The 20,761-nt window shown below is 55.3% G+C and overlaps 1 protein-coding gene across 3 annotated transcripts in view; it reads left to right on the top strand.

Annotated features, from left to right (window-relative positions):
* The window catches only part of KIAA1614 (KIAA1614 ortholog), a 39,171-nt gene that overhangs the window by 12,734 nt on the left and 5,676 nt on the right, over positions 1–20,761 (top strand). For 2 of the 3 annotated variants that reach the window (XM_037985860.2, XM_073011720.1), the window contains exons 4-9: positions 3,190–3,333; positions 9,944–11,502; positions 13,362–13,518; positions 15,925–16,165; positions 19,244–19,371; positions 20,176–20,360. In XM_037985860.2, the coding sequence (XP_037841788.2) occupies positions 3,190–3,333; positions 9,944–11,502; positions 13,362–13,518; positions 15,925–16,165; positions 19,244–19,371; positions 20,176–20,360 (2,414 nt within the window). Of the gene's footprint in view, positions 1–3,189; positions 3,334–9,943; positions 11,503–13,361; positions 13,519–15,924; positions 16,166–17,332; positions 17,411–19,243; positions 19,372–20,175; positions 20,361–20,761 lie in introns of those variants that run through there. The other variant, XM_073011719.1, reaches the window with a different exon arrangement.

Genomic DNA, 20,761 nt, shown 5'->3' with positions numbered 1-20,761 from the left:
AGCTAATGAGCTCCAGAAGTGCAGGCTTTCAAGAGAGTGGCAAAAGCCGTCTATTCTTAGGTGGGAACTGCCTTTGCCTGGCCATGGCACTGACCACCCCAGCCCTTCTAGGAATTTTCCAGAGCAACTGTGGGAGCTGAAGGTGGGCAGTGAGACGGGACAGACTCAGCACCCACCCCATTTCTCCTGCTTACTCCCTGCCTCAGAGGAAGACCACCTTCTCTCCACAGGGCTGGTCAGGCCCCCGCTTCCCCAGGGTGCACAGTGACCTTGGCTGCAGGCTGTGAAGGTGACTGCCACTCCTCTGTGCTCAGTGTGGTACTGCATGGATGCCTCCAGGCGCCTAAAAAGCCCTGCTTTTCTAATCAGTGGAGAACCAGCTTGTCTGCCAGGAACTGAAGCAAGACAGCTGATGAGAGGAAAAAAAAAAGCAACAGCTCCAAGAGGAGGGAGCAGAAAGGAAATAGCAAAGCTGGAAAATGGCTTAAAAACCTGGGGGCAAGGCTGATCCTGGCAGCATCTGGCCAGCTGCCTGGGCGCCCTCCTGCCTGCCCACCAAGCCTTGTGACAAATGCCCTCCGACAGCCGCGGAGCCACAGCTGCCACCGGAAGGCTCCGGGTGTGCGGGCTGGCAGCCAGAGGCCCACGGCTGCAGGGGGAAGGCTCCGGGTGTGCGGGCTGGCAGCCAGAGGCCCACGGCTGCAGGGGAAAGGCTCCGGGTGTGCGGGCTGGCAGCCAGAGGCCCACGGCTGCAGGGGGAAGGCTCCGGGTGTGCGGGCTGGCAGCCAGAGGCCCACGGCTGCAGGGGGAAGGCTCCGGGTGTGCGGGCTGGCAGCCAGAGGCCCACGGCTGCAGGGGAAAGGCTCCGGGTGTGCGGGCTGGCAGCCAGAGGCCCACGGCTGCAGGGGGAAGGCTCCGGGTGTGCGGGCTGGCAGCCAGAGGCCCACGGCTGCAGGGGGAAGGCTCCGGGTGTGCGGGCTGGCAGCCAGAGGCCCACGGCTGCAGGGGGAAGGCTCCGGGTGTGCGGGCTGGCAGCCAGAGGCCCACGGCTGCAGGGGGAAGGCTCCGGGTGTGCGGGCTGGCAGCCAGAGGCCCACGGCTGCAGGGGGAAGGCTCCGGGTGTGCGGGCTGGCAGCCAGAGGCCCACGGCTGCAGGGGGAAGGCTCCGGGTGTGCGGGCTGGCAGCCAGAGGCCCACGGCTGCAGGGGGAAGGCTCCGGGTGTGCGGGCTGGCAGCCAGAGGCCCACGGCTGCAGGGGGAAGGCTCCGGGTGTGCGGGCTGGCAGCCAGAGGCCCACGGCTGCAGGGGGAAGGCTCCGGGTGTGCGGGCTGGCAGCCAGAGGCCCACGGCTGCAGGGGGAAGGCTCCGGGTGTGCGGGCTGGCAGCCAGAGGCCCACGGCTGCAGGGGGAAGGCTCCGGGTGTGCGGGCTGGCAGCCAGAGGCCCACGGCTGCAGGGGCGCCTCTCCGGGCTGGTAGCCTCATTATCTCTGCTGTTGGAGCAAGAGCCCCAGGGAGCACAGCTGCTCTCAGCCACCTTGGAGGAGCTGTCTGCTCGGGAAGCTGTGCAGAGGGAGGCCTCTCCTGCCAAAGCAGGCTTCATGGGGCAGCGGGCCTGGAGATTCGCTTTCACATCACTCCAGTAAAGCCCTCCTTGTTCCAAAGCCATGCCTGGGCCCTGCCAGGGTTCACAGGCACAGATGGTGCCTTTCTTCTAGCAGTCTCCTCCTGCTCCCCAGCGGCCTCAAAGCAGGGTTCGATGCAAATAGTGAGAAGAAAAAGAAAAGGAAACAAGAAAAGAAATCATCGTCTGCCCAGAGTTTGTCCAAGGATGTCCAAGGAAGCCCTCCTTGGAGGCCTCAGAGCTGTGCCATTTCCACTCACATCTCTGTCATCCAAGAAAACTGCCTGGTCCCTTCCCCTAGTCAGGACCAGGCCCCCTTTTTCATGTGGAATACAGGGTGGGGTGAGGGGCTGCAGGTCTGAGATCAGGACCTGCTGGAGCCCTGTGGACCCTCACTGTTGAGGACAGCCCAGCATATGTGACGGTGAGGACAGGGGCAGCCAGTGGGGATGATGAAGTTACCCCGAAGAGCGTGTCTGCCCCCAGCCACAAACATCCTCTGCCTGCTCTGAGACCCAAGGCGGGAGGGGACAGAGGGTGCGGAACGATGCTGGAGGCAGTGGGCTGGCTGTCGTGTGCTCTGCTCAGCTTGCAATTGAGGTTCGACCTTGAACAATGTGCCAGTGTTCCTCTCTGCTCTGGACACCCTCATCTGTCAAGTGGAGAGAACACCTGCCCTCGGCCAGCCTGGCTGCAGAGAGCAAGCTCTGTGGAGAACGACGGCTTGTCACTGGGAGATTGTGGGTTGCTGTTATAGCTGTAACCCAGCGCAGGCTGTGTGTCAGTGGCTGAGAGACAGCTTTGAAAAAGGACTGCTGTCATTTTCTGCAACTCTGGACTGGCCAGGGAGGCAGCACATCTGGTAGGGGGTGGGGGCTAGTGGAGGACCCTTATTATTACGAAAATCAAGCCATTTGCTGACTTGGTTTGGGTCCAGCTTAATGTCTCTCAGCCCTGAGCCTGTGAGCCCTGAGCTGGTGCCTGATGGTTTTGGATTGGGACTAAGGCAAGAAAACACCAGGATTTATAAAAATGCCATTCCCCCAAAGGGCCCAATCTATGCTGGACAGAGCCCTGATTCTTTGCATCTGCAGGGGGAACTAGTGTGGTGCTGTGTGTGGGTGCAGAGAGACAGAAGGAGAGAGAGGTGATGCGTGGAGAGACCATCTGTCTGGGCACAGGCCCAGCCCAACAACCCCAAGCCCTTTCTCCCTCCTCCTCCCAGATAGCTCCTGCTGTCTGCCTGGGGAAGGAAACAATAGAATAATCTGGAGACTCTCCCACCCTTTCTAGATCCTCTTGAGGTCTCTGCCTCCAGTGCCTGAGCAGATGTCCAAGGCCAGGCCAGCTCCCCAGCCCCCATCCAGAGCCACGTAGGGCCATTTTCCAGCCCCAGGCCCCAGGCCCCCAGGCTGGGTTCCCTGTGCGTGGGTGCTAGAGGAGGAAGGCGGCACATGCAGCGCTTTTTCTGGCAGAGCCAGTGCTTAACACTGCTAAAGCCCTCCTAATCCGCATTATTTTCTTCTAATCCCTCCCCCTCCACCCTGGCCTGTGTGCCACCCTGCAGGACCGTTGGTCCCAAGCCGGAGCCTGTGCTGAGCCCCAGGCATGAGGAAGCCACGCATCTGCTGCAGCGTGCCCGCATGAAGGCCAGGACCCGGCCCCTCCGTGCCAGCCATGACATCGTGCCCACCATTACCCAGGGCAGCCGGTGAGTGGGACCTGGGCCAGGCTAGCCTGGGAGGGCCATAGCAGGGAAGAGTCAGCAGTGGGAAGAAGTAGGATCTAGCCAAATGCCGCTGCTCACTCCTTGTGCGTGTGTGTGTTTTCCATATAAGGCTCTTGCTTTGATCATTTAGTCAGTCAACACACCTTTCCTGAGGGCCTGCAGTCAGGCACTAAGATACAAAGATGAATGAAACATGATCTGGATCCCTGGGGGGATGGAGGTCACAGTCTCCAGGGAGAGAGGCAAAGAGATATTCAATTCTGTGGACTGTGGTGTAAGAGAGGAAAAATGTGTGTGCTGAGCTGGAAACTGTTAACTCCACCTGGAAAGGACAGGTGAGGCTCTTGAGAGAAGGTGACTTCTCAGCTGAGGCTTGATGGAGGTGTAGATACGCACTGGGTAGATGAGAGAGGCAAGGGTAAGCGTCCTGGTAATGGAAACTGAGCAGAAGTGCTGTGCTCAGGAATTCAGCCAGGCTAGAGGGTAAGGATGTGCAGGCTGTGGCGTGAAGGCTGGAGGGCTCATTAGGGCCAGGTCATGGAGGCCTCCAGGCCTGCAGAACAGCTGGACAACTGGATGTCTGCTGCAATATCTGGGAGCCGCTGGAGGACTCTGGGCAGGGGGCAGCACGATCACACCTCAGTGATGCCTTTCTAGCTGCCGAGATGTGTTGAATCTGGGAGACTGGTGCGCTGAGGAGGATGCTGCCATGGCCATGCTGAGCGGTACAGAGAGGAGAGTCTGGAGACCTCACACAGACCTCAAGCACCAGAAGCAAGCAGGCTTAATGAGGCGACAAAGGAGCGCAGTACCTAGAGCCAGACCACGCGGGCTTGACTTCTGGTTCTGGCCCTTAGCTGGGTGCCTCTGCGGAAGTCTCTGTGCCTCAGTTTCCTCACCCACGAAATGGGAATTGTAATAGTGCCTGTCTTACAGGGTCACTGTGGAGCGATGTGAGCTAACACACGTGAAGTTTAGAACAGCACCCGCCATGCAAAAACTGTGAGCTCTAACCACTTCTCATTTAGTTGCAGGGGTGTGGGCAGTGTGAGAAGGGAGGAATCTGGAATGAGCCCAGGGTTCTGACTCGGTGTCTGTGTGTTTGGTGGGGGCGAGGCCTCAGTGCAGGGTCAGGCATTGGAGGGAGAGGTGCTCCCAGAACATCCACTGGAAATGAGCACCAGGCAGTTGGATACAGGATCTTTAGAGGAGGGGAGATCAGAACTGAAGATTTGGACGTCATCCCTGATTTCATAATGCTACAGCCATGGCAAGGGTGAGCTTGTCAGGAGTGAAGAGGTAGGAAAACAACAAGGTTAAGGATATTCAGACCAGCACATCACACACGTGACTGCCCCCTGAGCAACACGCTGCATCCCCATCTTCCTGCCTATGGTACACCTTGAAGAATCACTTACACGTGGACTTCACCACCACATAGGGCTGTCTTCCAGTTATGCACCTGGGCCTGAGATGAGGCTGCCAGGCTATGCCAGGTCTCACCAGGCCCAAGCAGGATCACTTCTGCAGCTAGCAAAGTCTGTGGCTTCACTGGCATGGTGGACATGCTGCATCTGCCTGTTTGAATCACCACGTGGCACTGGAGGGAGCAGGCGTTCTTAGGGAGCAGGGATCTTGGTGGAACTGGACCACCTGCTCTTTGATGGAGGGTGCCGAACTGCTCATTAAAGGCTAAGGACCTTTATGGAATCACTGAGATGACTCCTTCATGAGCAGAGGTCGTTGTGACCCTTAGAAGAGAGGCTCAGAAGACCCTAAATCCTGGCAAGGGGTGCCAAACAGACTGTCCTTGTATTTCCACATTTTGGGCCTTGCCTCTCTCTCTAGATGGAGGGTACTCATTAGGAATGGGCATGGTTGGCCGGGCACAGTGGCTCACGCCTGTAATCCCACCACTTTGGGAGGCCAAGGTGGGCAGATCACAAGGTCAGGAGATTGAGATCATCCTGGCTAACGCAGTGAAACCCTGTCTCTACTAAAAGTACAAAAAATTAGCTGGGCGTGATGGTGGGCTCCTGTAGTCCCAGCTACTCGGGAGGCTGAGGCAGGAGAATCATTTGAACCTGGGAGGCAGAGGTTGCAGTGAGCCGAGATCACACCACTGCACTCTAGTGTGGGCGACAGAGCAAGACTCTGTCTCAAAAAAGAAAGAAAAGAAAAGAAAAGAAAAGAAAAGAAAAGAAAAGAAAAGAAAAGAAAAGAAAAGAAAAGAAGAGTATGGCTTCTTCAGGGCATCCTAACTATTCTTCTTCTTCACATACATATGGTGAGAAACCTTAGACTTCCAAGCAACTCTCCTGTTGTGCTTTGTAGAGGCATTTAGGTTAGGTCGGATAGCCTCAAAATAGTCAAGACTATCTACAAAACAGATTGCATTGTGTAAAGGTCCTCTTGGACACTTCTTCCTCAGATCACTTTAACAGCTCAGAACAACCCCAATAACTAACTTTAAAGTAGGCTCCCTTTTGCGGGCTGTCTCCAGGCCATAGAAATGCTATAGAATTGCAAGGTGACCCACTTTAGCAGCTGCCGTGTCCAGAAAAGAATTACTATGACTTGGCAGCGCTGGCGAATCCTCAGAGGGTATAGCTGAAAAATCAACGCCAGATGGCTTGCTGCAGATGCTTCTAAAGGTTACGCTCCGTCAGATCACCCTGGAGGGCCGTGCTGAGTTAACATGGCAATGGCACACAGGCCCCAGGTCTCAGTTAGATGCAGGAGGCCCCATCCCTAGCCCAGATGCATCACTTCTAAAGAGCCGCTTGGTGAAAGGTGATGGAAGAGGAGGGGCAGGCAGAGCTGTCTCAGAGGGCCTTCTTTACCCTAGGTCTGGCTAGAGGCAGCTGGGGCAAGCCTGAACAGACAGGGATTCCAGGAGGTGAAGAGGTAGCAGCAGCTGCATTTTTCTGGAAATAAATTAATACAGAAATGGAGCAGCTCCTGGAAGCACAAGATCTTGCCGTATAGGGGCTAGACATGCCTAGATTGGTGTTTCTGTTGGCAGGAGGACAGGACATGTCAGCAAGAGGCAGGGCTGGGTGGTGACACTGTAAGTGGTACTGTCCCAGGTCAGAGAGAGTGGCTGTGTTGAGACTGCAGAGCTTGCATACATCACATTGACTGTATGGTTAGGGAAGCAATGCTATGGAAAGAGGGACTCTGGAAAGGGGTCCCTGTGAAGCCATATGTCTCCAGGACTGTGGTGGGATCCTCCCCTACAGGAGTGACTGCTGGGGCCTCTGTGCAGCGTCACCTTGAGAACTTGGCAGGCATGGGATTTGCTCACCGCTTAGCTGCCTCATTCGTCCTGCACTTGTCTCCAAAATCCTCATCCTGCCTTTACACACTGTTGCTGACACTGCTGGTGGGGGCTTCTGGGTTTGAATAATTGGGTTGAAAGCACCTTATGTGATTAAGCGCTCCTTAATTTCTCTTTTTAGAACAAAAATATCTGCCTCTGCAGTGAATTCCAGGATTGCTCACCATCCTGTGTGTGAAAGTTAAGACCACTAATGTGGCTCATGGGACCTGGGCTCCTTTGTTAGATTAGGACCGCACTGCCTTTAAAGCTGGGCTCTTTTCCTCCCTAGAAATTACAGCCCACGTCCTGCCAGCAGACAGGGCACTAGCTCTTGGGACCTGTGGAGGGTTCGTTGTGTGAAACTGTGTGCAGAATCTCCCCGTGGGCCTTTCCCTGCATTGGGTCGGCCGGGCTGGGAAGGGATCCTTTCTGTGCAGTGGGGGTAAAGCATCTGCTCAGCAGGGAACCTCCTGTTTCTGGGGTAGGGGTGAGGGAGGCTGTTTCTCTGGATGGAGTCTTCCTTTCGGGGGCTATGGGGAGGGAAGCGTGCTTCTGAAGAGCTGACTGTGAGCGCCACATGAACAGGGACCCCACAGCTGACCTAGATACAAGTGCGGATAGGGCCCAGAATCCTTGCGTGGGCTCTCTGGGGCTCAGAGTCCCAGCGCTTTACAATCCCCAACAGAAAATCATCACCACCACAGTTATTAATCTCAGCGGGGCCTCCCCACGGCGGTATTGAGATGAGCAGTGAGATCCTGCACCGTCTTCAGCAGCGGGCGTCCTGCTCACTAGCCCACATATCTTGGCTACAAAGGCCCCTCTGAAAGCAGGGCTGTGTTGTGACTTTTGGGGGCCCTGGCACTTTTGCCTTCATGGGCCTCTTGTTCCATACAAAAACATTAAAAAATATATATTTCATGACCATGCTGGTTGAAAGGTAAATACGTCATTCTATATTAAAATGTTGTATTTGACCCAAAAGTTTATTTTCTTCTGATTTTAAAAGAAATTACAACATTGTCCTGGGCCCCTGTCCATATTGTGGGTCCTCAGCATAGCGGCTGTTGTGCCTGATGAATGAGTAGCCATGGCTGAATGTGAGTTCCAGCAAACAGGCTGACCAACACCTCTTCAGTGTTCCCCAGAGCACCCTTTTTAAGCACAGGATCTGCTGAAATCTCAAAGCAGGCAGATCTACTTGCTTAGCAGGAGTTTGTGTGTTTTTCTGTTTTGTTTTGTTTTGTTTTGAGACAGGGTCTTGCTCTGTTGCCCACGATGGAGTGTAGCGGCACGATCTTGGCTCACTGCAACCTCTGCCTCCTGGGTTCAAGCAATTCTCATGCCTCAGCCTCCCAAGTAGCTGGGACTATAGGCACGCATCACCACGCCCGGCTAATTTTTTCTATTTTTAGTAGAGACAGGGTTTCATCGTGTTGCCCAGGCTGGTCTTGAACTCCTGAGCTCAAGCAATCTGCCCACCTCGGCCTTCGAAGTGCTAGGATCACAGGCGTGAGCCACTGCGCCTGCCCAGCAGGAGTTCTTCTTTAAAAAAAAGTTTCGTCCTGGAGCAGTGCTTATGGGGGGAAATGACGAGTCAGGGGTAGGCACAGGTGTGGAGCCCCAGTTGCCCATTGCCTTTTGCATTCCAGTGAGCATTCAGCATCTAATAAATAGAAGTCAAATGCTAGTAGGCTAAGAAGAAAGATCCAGGAAATGAGGCAGGAGGGTTGCATGAGGTCAGGGAAGGAGGCCTGGAGGCCCTGAAGGCCCAGGAGCGTAAGAGGAAGCAGGAAGAAATGTGGGGGGCCTGCATTTTCCCTCCAAAGTGTATGCACTTGACCCTGTGGCCTCTTCTGGGTTGGTGTGATAAAATAAAGGCTGTGCTTCAGTTGGATCTACAGACAGGAGGCAGTGGAGAGGCTGGATAAGAGGCCACGGCAGGGGTCCAGTGTGAGTGATAAAGAAGTGATAAATGCAAGAAACAAGAAATGGAATCCCAACACTTAGCAGTGGATTGGTGGGGAGGCCACTGCCAGGAAAAGGAAGGGAGAACTATGGTTCTTACTTGGGTGCCTTCTGATAGAAAATGGCCTATGGTCCTGGGTCCATTTTCATAGTGGCCTGAAACTCCGGTTACCTGGCTCCATGAGGCCGTGGTGTGAGATGTGTATAGGTGCCTTCCAGAACTGAGCAGGACTTGACTATTCGCCACAGTGTCTCCCAGAGCCAGAGTGGATGACAGGTGGGCAGACTCCCCAGCACAGCAGTGCCATCCCCCAAAAAAGCAGGACAAAAGTATGTGTGAGGGCTGGGGAGGGGCAGTGCCTGGAGTGGGGTTGGAACAGTCAAGACTCAGGAGCCAAGGAGAAACATCACCGTTGCCTTGTCTGAATTTTGCGTAAGCAAGGTGATGTGGAACCCTACATGGAAACTTCAGGAGCAATTGCTTAGAAACCCTGACTTTAGGCCGGGTACAGTAGTGCATACCTGTAATCCCAGAACTTTGGGAGGCTGAGGTGGGAGGATCACTTGTGCCCAGGAGTTTGAGGCCAGCCTGGCCAACATAGTGAGACCTCATCTGTACAAAAAATAACCAAAATAAGCCAGATATGGTGAAGCACACCTGTGGTCCCAGCTACTTGGGAAGCTGAGATGGGAGGATCACTTGAGCCCCAGAGGTCGAGGCTATAGTGAGCCAAGATCATGTCACTGCACTCCAGCCTGGGCATCATAGAGAGATCCTGCCAAAAAAAAAATCTCTGACTTCAGTTCTCACACAGCCTCTCCTTTAAGTGGAGACTTAAAATATCCTGTTCCCGTGACAGCATTATAGCAAATACATATTTCCACAATCACTACCAAAAATACATGGTGGTCAGGCTCACTTCCTCTCCTTAACAGACACACACACACACAGACACCGCCCCTGCCCCCAACTCCCCAACACACACATGTAAGGACTTCAGCATATTCCCATTCAATAGTGTTTCATCTTAACTCAGGCTGAGCCATGCAAGAGAGGCAAAGCCAAAAGCAGGGAAGGTGGCCGTGGTTTTGTTTAGCGCTGTGTTAGGAACAGGATGGGCTTGCAAGCTACTCTGGTTTGCCCAGACGCCCCAGAAATCCGCTTTGGAGTAACCTTGTGGGTTGCGGTTGCCACAGAGCACGGTGGGAGACTGTAGCCCAGGGTGAAGGGGTAGGGCCGATGGGTGTTCATACCTCCCCATGTTTCTGCCCTTGACCTCTCTCCTCCTGTCGCTTCATCAGAGATGGCCACAGAAGCCCAGCCCGGGACCCCAGAACGACCCTTGCCTGCATAGACAACCTCCAGAACGGGCACACGAGCGATTCCTCCAGCGGAGAGTCCAGCGGCGGGCAGAGGCCGAGGCGGGGCCCCTCGCCGTCGCATGTGCGTTTTGAGGATGAGTCGGCCCGCGAAGCCGAGTTCCGCCACCTGGAGCGGCTGCAGCAGCGCCAGCGCCAAGTGCTGAGCACCGTGCTGCAGGCCGCGGACCAAGGCCCCCTGCGCTCCAAGCCCGACCTCGCGCACTACATCAACGGGGCCCCCCGGCTCCGGGACGCGGGGCAGGGGGCGTTCCACCCGCTTGTGGGCAGCCTGGATCGCGGAGGACCCCCGGCGCCGCCGGCACGGGGCAGCGAGAGGAGGTGCCAGGCCTGTGGCAGCTGCATCGACAACCCGCGCCCCGCCCAGGGGAAGGCGTCCCCCGACCCCAGGACCCTCCAGGAGCTCCAGGCTGCCCGTGGGATGGAGAGGGTGCTGGGTCGCCTGAGCTCCCCACTCCGGCTCCTTCCTGCAGAGCCCGGGCTCCGCATGGAATGGATCCGGGAAACACACATCGGAGACACCCTGTGCCCTGCGGAGGTGGATTCTGCCCTGGACAGCACAGACAACTCTGACAGCTGCAGGACGGACAGTGAGGAGGCGGGGACCACTCAGGCTGGCGGGGCATGTAGGCGGACCCGAGGCAGCAGCCCGCGACTGCGACTGCGGGGCTCCAGGCCTCGAGGCCACAGGTGGTCCAAGAAGGCTGAGGTGGAGCTGCCTTGGGGCCTTCAGGCCCAGCAACACCTGCCTAGGGCTGATGATATGGAGGTGGAAAATGAGGTGAAGGAGGGCAGAGGACACAGGCCTGGGGGAACTCTATTTTTGAGAGAAGATGCTGTCCCTAAGCCTCCTGACCTGGAGTTGAAGCAGGTGCCCCTGGGACCCCAGTGGCAGCCTGGACCACGGCTGGGAAGTCACCAGGCTCACCTTTTGGATTCCCGGACTCCATGCAGGACAGCCTACGTCACCACCTCCCCCAGGACGCCTGAATCACTGGGGCCAGGCCAGGCCCAGGTTATAGAAAGCGACCAGTCCCTGGAAATTGTCTCTCCTTCCTCCCTGCAACAGAGCCATGCAGAGCCTTCTGCCCTGCGCCAAGCCCGGCAGCCAACAGTTTCCTTTTGTCCTGAAGGCTGGGCGCCAACCCCTCCCCCTTCAAGGAAGGCCACCTCGCCGGCGTCTCACAGGAAGGCAGCCCTGGCTGGATCGTGCAGGCCGGGTGACCAGGGAGAACCTGTGCGTATCCCCCAGCCTCCTTCAAGAAGCACGATTCTCAGGACCTGTGAGCTGCCCCCATCACAGACCCAGCCCAGCTGCCCTCAGGTCAGGCACCCACTCCTGGCCCTGTCCACCAACAACTGCAACAACAGCGCACCTCGGGGGCTGCAGGAGCCCTACGGGGGAGCCGTCCACGAGGGTAGGGTGGAGAGGGGCCCCTGCAGCCGGGAGCCGGAGCCGCCCCTGGAGAACAGCAGAGATGGTAAGGGGCTGCCGTTGGTTCCTGCCCAGCCCAGGCCTGGTGTGGTTCTGGAGCAGAGGCCCAGACCCGACCTGTGACACCCAGGCCTTCAGAGTCATTCCCTTTTATCTCAATAGTCAGATGGCAGCATCACACACCACCTTGGCAGCTCCTTGGAGCCGCTCTGAGGTGTCAGGGGTGCTGGCAGAGGCCAGATGCAGGATTGACCACCAGCCTGGAGGCAGACTAAGCAACTCCCTCCTGGGGGAGGCAGAGCCATGGGGAAGGTGGTGGAGACATCCTCTTCCTGTTGGGAACCCTGAGGTTCCAAGATCCAAGCTCCAAGCTGCATGGCTGCTAGAGGCCTGGGCTTTAAGGGATTTACTCCCAACAGTGCAGGAAGAGGCAGCAGTTCCAGGATTTACTATTTGTTTGGAACAATAGATGCCCACTAATCACATGGCTGAGACCCTGCCCCTTCAGCATCATCATTTCATTTCATTTCATTTCATTCACTCATTCATTCCTTCAGTATTGGCAGAGCACCTGTTACGTGCCAGGCACTGTACTAGGCACTGTGGGGAATGCACATGTGAATACTTGAGCAGGAGTCCTGCTCTTGAGGCTTTCTGTGGCCAGGCAGACACGCTGTCCGGAGGGTCCTGTGACCAAAGGCGTGTGCTTTCTGGTACCAGACCCTCCCTGGCCCCTGGGCCTGTTGGTGGAGCAGTAGGTTTCAGCAGGCAAGGCTGCTGAAGGGTGTGGGTCTCACCACTTTGTCTTTGGAAGGGGTCCTCATATTGTGGGAGAATCCTGGGGGGTGGTGGGCTCAGGCCCTGATCCCTAGTGTTGTGATCCCAGGTGACCAACGCTGCTGTTCACTTTTAGGCAGAGATAACAGGCTCACTCCACACGTGCCCACGGCTCTGACAGTCTTGGGGCTGGGATGGCTCGAGGGACCCAGGGCTTGGCAACAGAGTGGAGGGAGAAAGGGCAGAGAGATGACAGACCTTATTGAGGATGTGGATGCAAAGTCCCCTCCACTGCATGGGGACACACAGACTTGGTCCCTCTCCCTCCCTTGCTTACACAAACCTTGAGGCAACCCCCTCCCCCTGGGGTCCCTCCCACCCTGTGCTGAGTGGCGGTTTCCTTCTCTGGTGGGCTCTAGGCAGGCTGTGGGCTTGCCCCTAACCACTTCCTGCAGGGCTTCCCTTCTGAGACCTGCTGACCTCTCTGGGCAGCCCAAGCGTTTACCTCGGAGCTTGAAGCAGAGCGAGTGAGGCCCTGAGTGACTCCCTCAACCCCTTAGCCTGCCAGCATCCTCCTCTGTAAAGTGAGGACGATGATGGCACCATCTCCTAGGGCCCTGTGAACTCATCTCTGGAGAGGATTCCACTTGTTACCTAGCACATAATAGATCTCCAGAAATGATGGCTATTTTAAAGCTCTTAGAAATCACAGCTGACAAGATTGTGGGTTTTGTCCCAGGAATATAAAATTTTCCCCTGCTCCCACTATGTCCCTTGATATGGAAGGGACATGGCTTATCACAGTCAACCCTTTCACTTAACAAACAGTGATCATCTACTGTGGACTAGATGCTGTGCTGGGTGATGAGCTTACAGCAGTCGACAAGACTCAGTCCCTGTCCTCAAATAGTTTCCAGCCTCGAGGACACTCACGAGGGGTCCTCAGCCCTGGTCATCTAAGAGGCCACCCCACCTTCCCTTGCTGCTTCCCAGGTCTCTCCACTGCTGTCTTTGGGCTCTGCCTCTCCAGCTTCTTCTCACCCTCCCCCTGTTGGGAATGTCCCTTTCCCCCACAGGACCTGTGGGATGAGCTGGTATGACTCAGGTGGGATGTTGTGCTTGTTTCAGGAGGACCCCAGGGCTTTCCCGGCTCAGCAGATGTTGCCACCATCAACTCCACGGGCATCACCCTCTCCCTGTCCTCAGAGGAGCCAGAGTCCAGCCAGGAATCAGAGGGAAGCCTGCAGAGGACAGGGTCGGGATCTGGAGGACATGTGCTGTCAAGGTGAGTGACAGGAGAAAGAGCCAGACTGCAGAAGGAGGTGGAAATGGGGGCTCTGGGAGGGGAGAGACCCCCTGGAGTGGTGGCATGACCCACCTCACTGCTCCTAGTCCTCAGAGGCTCCCTAGACTGTGAACAAGCCTGGCAGCCCTCTCACTCCTCTCCCAATGTCGTTTAGTCTGATGTACCTGATCATTCATTCATGAAGCATCCATTGAACGGCCTCTAGCTGCAGACACTGTGCTGGTTCCTGGGGCAAAGCTAGCAGAGCCCCAGCCCTGGGGAGGGGCCCAGGATGGGCTTGCTTCTGCTTCTGCTCTGCTTGGATGCTTGAAAGTAACCAGATGTTGAGGAAAGGGAGCCCAGCAGTCACATTTCCCTTCTCTCCTTCAGCTCGGGGGGCAGCGGGGGGGGCCGGTGCAGGGTGGTGGGGTGGGGTGGTGGGGGTGGGGGCTGAGTCCTGGCCCTTTGGGACCTCCTCAACTTGCCTCAAAGCCTTGGTGAGCCCGGAGCTCTGGCCAGGGCCTTTTCTTCCCTGTGACACACTATGCCTGGTGGCTGCAGGCAGCTCTAGGCCTGAAGAGGCACCAGAGCCAACTCTCCATTCCTAGCGCCATCTGCTTTCCAGAACTTCAGAGCTGCATGCTCAGTTTCTCCTGGACATCTCCATTAGGGGGTCTGATGGGCCCCTCAAAGAGAAAGCTCAACAACTGCTTCCCCCGTGTCCCCTTCCCTGCAAACACGTCACTGTCTGTCTGCACAGCGCACAAGCCCGAATCCAGGAGTCCTGGACTACTTCCTCTTCCTTCTCTCCCACCGCAGCCTTCTGCCAGTCATTGCCAGCTCCAGAACCCCCTGCCTCCCACCACTTTTCCTGGCCTGAACTCATGGCTTCTTTGCTATACAACTCTAGTAGCCCCTACCTGCTCTCTGCCTTCACCCTTGCCCCTATATTTCCTTCCCACACAATAGTCAAGGGTCGCTTTTTAAAACTTGGATTAAATGGTGTCCTTCTCCTACTGAAAACCCTGAATGCAATGGTTTTTCCCTGCACTTGGAGTAGACTTCACACCCTGGCTATGGCTGGTCCTGCTTTGTGGAATTCGCCTTGCCTGCCTGTCTGACCTCATCTTGTCCTGCCTCTTGCCCTTTTCTCATCACCTACACCCAAGCCTCATGGCCTGGCCCCTTTCTGTTCTTAAACACGCAGAGCTCTTCCTGCCCCAGGGCGGCGGCACCAGCTATTCCCCGCACCTGGACTACTCACCTCCAGGCGTGGCAGCCCTGGCTGCTTCTTGCCACTCAGCTCTCAGTTTAAAGCTCCTCTTCTCAGAGAGACCTTCCCCACCACTCCATTTTAAAGAAGCGCCTGGTCACCCTCTGCTTCACCCACATGGGACGGGTCTCCTTGGTTTTCCTGGTCTGTTGTTCATAAGCTCCTGAGAGTAGGCACCTTGTTTGTCTTGCATACACACACCCCAGGGCCTAGAAGAGGCTGGCACATAGTAGGCTGTTAAGAAATGTTGAATGAATGGGCCATGCACAGTGGCTCATGCCTGTAATCCCAGCACATTGGGAGGATGAGGCAGGTGGATCACTTGAGGTCAGGAGTTCGAGACCAACCTCGTCAACATAGTGAAGCCCTGTCTCTACTAAAAATACAAAAAGTAGCCGGGCGTGGTGGTGTGCGTCTGCAATCCCAGCTACTCGCGAGGCTGAGGTGGGAGAATAGCTTGGACCTGGGAGGCAGAGGTTGCAGTGAGCCAAGATGGTGCCATTGCATTCCAGCCTGGGCAGCAGAGCAAGACTCCGTCTCAAAAAATAAAAAATATATATACTGAATGAATGATTGGGTGGACCCTTAGCTGAGTGTTATGGCAGGCGGCTTGCCTGAGCTATTGTCCCCAAAAGCAACCCAAGCAGAGTATCTGGCAGTCTTTCTTTTCTTTTCCTTTCCTTTTCTTTTCTTTTTTCTTTTCTTTTCTCTTTTCCTTTTCTCTCTCTCTCTCCCTCCCTCCTTCCTGCCTCCCTCCCTTCCTCCCTCCCTCCCTTCCTTCCTTCCTTTCTCTTTCTTCCTTTTCTCTTTCTTTCTTTTTTTCGGGGGAGTCTCACTGTGTCGCCCAGGTTGAGTGCAGTGGCGTGATCACAGCTCACTGCAGCCTCGACCTCCAGGCTCAAGTGATCCTCCTGCCTCCATCTCCCAAGTAGCTGGGACCACAGACAGGAGCCACCACATCCGGCTTCCACTTGACCTTTCTTTCTACGCCTGGTTGTCAGTTCCTGGCCCCAAACGTGCCAGAGACATTGGTGCTGGCCCATCTGCGGCCCTCGAGATGGCCCCAGGGTACAGTTTGCCTGGCCACCCTCCCGGCCCTCCCCTGCCCCCTCACCTCCACCCTTGTGTTTCAGAGCATCAGCAGGGGCTGACACAGGACCTGGCTCCCCCTTGGCTGCCCCTTTGGACCAGAACAAGAAAAGGAGCAGCAGCATCGCCTCCACCTTGGGGCTGAAAAAGCTCTTCTCAGCCCTCGGCCAGAGTTCCCGGCCCAAGCTGGGCAAGTCCCGCAGCTACAGTGTGGAGCAGCTGCAGCCTGCCGTGCCTGGCCTGGCGTCACACTCCAGGTCCCCGTCGTTACAATCCCTGCACCCGGTGAGTCCAGGGGCCCCAGCCCAGGGAGTGAAGCCAGCAGTGGTGCAGCCACCATCAGAATGAAAGGTGAATGGAGGGAGGAGGTGCTGAGGATGCCTCTCAAGGAGCCCACAGTAGGGAGAGGGAAGCTGCTGGCATCCCCACGGTTGATCCATGAGACTTGGATTCCCCTAGACAAAGGGTGGGTCGGCAGCATCTCACACTGCTGAGATGACCCTGCCAGCTGCCCAGGCCTGGGGTCACTCTAGGTTCCTCCCTCTCCCTCAACTTTGCCACCTCAGCCAAGCCCCAGAGAGTTGACAGCCTGATGGTTCTGGAACCTTCTCCATGGCCATAGTGACTCTGAGCCCAGGCACAGATCACTTCCCACGTGGATTCTCTCAGCAGCCCCTTGACTGGCCTCCCTGCCATGGTCCTGCATGTGGCTTCCAGAGTGGTCCTTTCTGATATGCAAATCTGGCCACGCCACCCCCTCACCGAACAGCTATCATTGGTCCCTTATTGCCTTCAAGATAAAGTTCAGACCACTCAGCATGACCAGAGTTTTTGGGATCTGTCTGCTTTCATCCCTCGTCGTTCTTCTTTTAACACACTTGACCCCGGTTGCAGCTGATGGCTTGCAGTTCTGTCGGCAGATCGCACGCTGACTCTGAACCCTCAGCTGGGCTCTTTCTCCTGCCTTCCCCGAATGCCACCTGCCCACTCATCCATCCTTACTGCAGGCACGTGCCCCTCAGGGAGCCACTCCCAACCCTGCCTCAGGCCGAACTGGGCCTCTGCCCCCTGCTCCTGTTGCTACTGTGCCTCCCTCCTTTGTGGCACTCCCTGCATCATGTTTAGTTGGGTTTTGTCTCTCAGCCCTCACTGGAGTGTGAGTTATTTGAGGGAACACCGCTTGATCTTCACATTCTGGTACTTTCTAGGGAAGCTAGTGCGGTACGCACAATACACACCGAGTAGTGAGTGGGTGGGAAGTGCAGGGCAGCTCGCTCAGGCTCTCCCTCCCCAAGCACTCCACACTCTGCAACCAGGAGCAGCACCCGCTGGACACCCCTTCTGTTCCAGGGAGCTCCAGGTGGTCTGTTTCTCCTAATTCCCTCCCCACTCTCCTAGGGAGAGTGAAGCAGGTGAGAGTGGTTTGCGTTGCTGGCGCCTTTCATTTCCCAGGCTGCAGGTGAGAAGAGGATGCAGACTGAATGAAGGTCCCATTGACTGTCTTCCACCAAAGACCGTCCTAGGCACATGGTCAGTGCTCAACAAATATTTGCCGGTTGAATGAATGGAAGGCAAAGAAACAGCGGCAGAGATTGAAGCTGGCAAAATCAGCAGCAGTGACTTGTGCTCCAGGAACTCGCTGTTCTCATGAAGTTAGATTTATCCAAAGCATGTCTGAGCCGTGGCACCCAGATTTACTGTCATCAGGACTTCTATCTCTGTAAACCCCCCAAAGGAAACACCACCCCCGTCGGTGTCATGGAGAGGTTCATAGGCAATCTGAGCTGAATGGACAGAGATAAGAAGTCCTGATGACAGTAAATCTGGGTGCAAGAAAGGGAGGCAGAGCAGGGAGGATGAACAGCAGAAATACATTTTCAAGAACTGAAAAAAGACAGAAATTTTCAATAACATGGCAGATAAAGGAAGAATCTGTCTCCCCGCCACAGTATTTGTGACATTCCTCAGGGTAAAATACTTGGTATTGGTGTGTGCTGCTGCCAAGAGTGTGTTTGCTGGGAGGTTTAGTTTTTTGGGTTTTTGTTTGTTTTTTTTTTAAGATGGAGTCTCACTCTGTCACCCAGGCTGGAGTGCAGTGGCACGATGTCTGCTCACTGCAACCTCGACCTCCTAGGTTCAAGCAATTTTCCTGCCTCAGCCTCCTGAGTAGCTGAGAGTACAGGCATAGCTCACCACACCCAGCTAATTTTTGTATTTTTAGTAGAGAGGGGGTTTTACCATGTTGGCCAAGCTAGTCTAAAACTCCTGACCTCATGTAATCCACCTGCCTTGGTCTCCCAAAGTCCTGGGATTAAAGGCATGAGCCACTGCGCCCAGCCATATATATACCCCATTTTCTTTATCCACTTGTTAGTTGATGGGCACTCAGGTTGGTTCCATATCACAGCAGCACAATTGACAATCGCAAAGATATGGAACTAACCTTTCTCTTATAATGACTTCTTTCCTTTGGTAGACACCCAGTAGTGAATTGTAGGATTGAATGGTAGTAGATCCTTTTTTTTTTTTTTTTTTTTGAGACAGGGTCTCATTCTGTCACTCAGGTTGGAGTGCAATGGCACGATCTCGGCTCACTGCAACCTTCGCCTCCGGGTTCAAGTGATTCTCCTGCCTCAGCCTCCTGAGTAGCTGGGATTACAGGCACCTGCCACCAGGCCCGGCTAATTTTTGTAATTTTAGTAGAGACAGGGTTTCACCATGTTGGCCAGGCTGGTCTTGAACTCCTGACCTCAGGTGATCTGCCCACCTCAGCCTCCTAAAGTGCTGGGATTACAGGTGTGAGTCACCACACACGGCACACACTATCTCCTTTTAAAGTGCACTGAAACCTTTTAACTTACCTGTGCTCAGCCCTGCCCCCATCGTTTTGTGAACTCCTTGAAGGATTTCTTGTCTATCTTTTGATCCACAATGTTTGAAAGTACAGTGTTCAATTTAAATTTTTGAATGAAAGCAATCACAAAAGACATACTAAAGAATCATAAAATAATATTTCGAATTTTAACTCTAAAGTGGTATTTGTTACTCTGTAATAAACTTACTTTCATTTCTTCCTTAATGAGTAGTTAGATTTCCTTAATCAATGAGGTAATTAGTATAGCACTGAAGTTGTTATTGCAGCTAAAAAACAAAACAAAAAATCCCTTGACTCCTCAGATGGTCTATGTAGACCCATCTCCTTGAGTAAGTCATGGTGGTTCCTGTTGAATTCTTGGAAGCAATGATAAAAGCTTGTGCTGTCACTTTCTTACAGGGCCCTCACATTCATGGTGGGGGCCAAGTCCTCTGTCAGCACCTCCCAGGTGGCTTTTCTCACCTACAATATTGTCCCTTTCTCATCAGGTGTCACCCTCCCACCAGCGTCGGAAAGCTGCCTCTTTTCAGAACCTCCATTCTCTGCTGAGCGGCAAGGGGGAGCGGTCCCGCCTCTACCTGGTAGCGGGGCCAGGGGACCACAGTGCGGCTGGCAGGTAAGAGGAGCACCCATGATTTGGAGGATAAACTCAGAGAGTGACCAGTGGAGCCAAAAGCTTGACTCCTTCCGGCCTCAGCATCATGGCTCTGAGCAGGGTCCGCTGAAGGGAAAGCAAGGCCTCCACCCAGAACATCTGATGTGTGGAGACAAGGCTGCCGCAGGAGTCTCAGCACCTCAGTGTCCTGCCCCGACCCTCGGTGCACTGGGCTCTGAGAAGGCCTGGGGTTGCCGGAGAGGGTAGAGTTGGCCGGTTTGAGTCCACTGTCCCTCTGCTGTCCAGTGACATCTTGAAATCAGAAAGTTTAGACAGCTTTCTTAGCCCAGCTAAAGATCCAAATAAACGTGTGGAGACAGAGACCCCCAGAAAGGCCCAGGACGCATGACCTGCTTGGAAACATCCCGTCCTGTCTGACGAGGCCCTGTAGGCTGGCTGCTCTTTCCTGGGGCATGGATGCACTTCGGGGTGTATGTTAGCTCCTGGAAATGTGACATAAACTTATACCTTTTGTCAGATTCTTACAAAGGTCTCTGTACCCCCCCAAATTTGAAACCACTGCTTTGGGAGGGTGGGGTTTCTAGTTCCACAGCAGGCTCTGGGGGGCCTTGCACAGCCGTGGAAACGCACCAGTTTTGGCCCTAGCAGGTTCTCTTTGCTGGTTGAGGTCAGCAGAACCCCAGCCTCCAATGCCAGACTCTGGTGTTGGATGTCCATGAGGCATCAGTCATCTGTAAGCTAGGGAAGAGTTGTGCCCAGTGCCTGACGCTTTTTGCCCTCACTGTGTCTCTGGTTCCCTCGCAGGCCAGCCAAGGCTTCACCACAGCGTGCCCTCAGCGTGGAGGACGTGGGTGCTCCCAGCCTGGCTCGCACCGTGGGCCGCCTGGTGGAGGTGTTCCCGGACGGCACGAGCCAGCTGCAGCTGCAGCGCTCCCCGGGGGGCACTTTCGGCTTCTGCGTGGCCTCTGGGAATGGGCGCCCAGACTCAGGTATGCCCTCTCCCCTTCCTCAGCCCCATAGCCGGGGCAGCCTCAGCAAACCACGGCAGGGCCTTCTGGCTGTGTCAGAGGCTTTTCTGGTCCTTGGCTGAGCCGTGGAGCTCTGGGAATTCAGAAAGCCCCTGACCACAGGACTAGGCTTCTCCCCTCAGGGGCTCTTTCTGAATTGTCCAGGGCTGTCTAGGAGTCTGCACCTGCAGAGCCTTTGCCCTGGGCAGCTGCAGCTCAGAGGGCGTTGGTGGGGAGTGTACGGGAGGGGGTAGAGTTGGCAGGTTTGACTCCACTGTCCCCCTGCTGTCTGATGATATCTTGAAATTAGAATCTTAGGCAGGCGCGGTGGCTCACGCCTGTAATCCCAGCACTTTGGGAGGCTGAGGCGCCCGGATCACCTG

The sequence above is a fragment of the Chlorocebus sabaeus genome, chromosome 25 (assembly GCF_047675955.1).
Source record: "Chlorocebus sabaeus isolate Y175 chromosome 25, mChlSab1.0.hap1, whole genome shotgun sequence".
NCBI lineage: Eukaryota > Metazoa > Chordata > Mammalia > Primates > Cercopithecidae > Chlorocebus > Chlorocebus sabaeus.
This window is presented reverse-complemented; position numbering and strand designations above follow the sequence as displayed.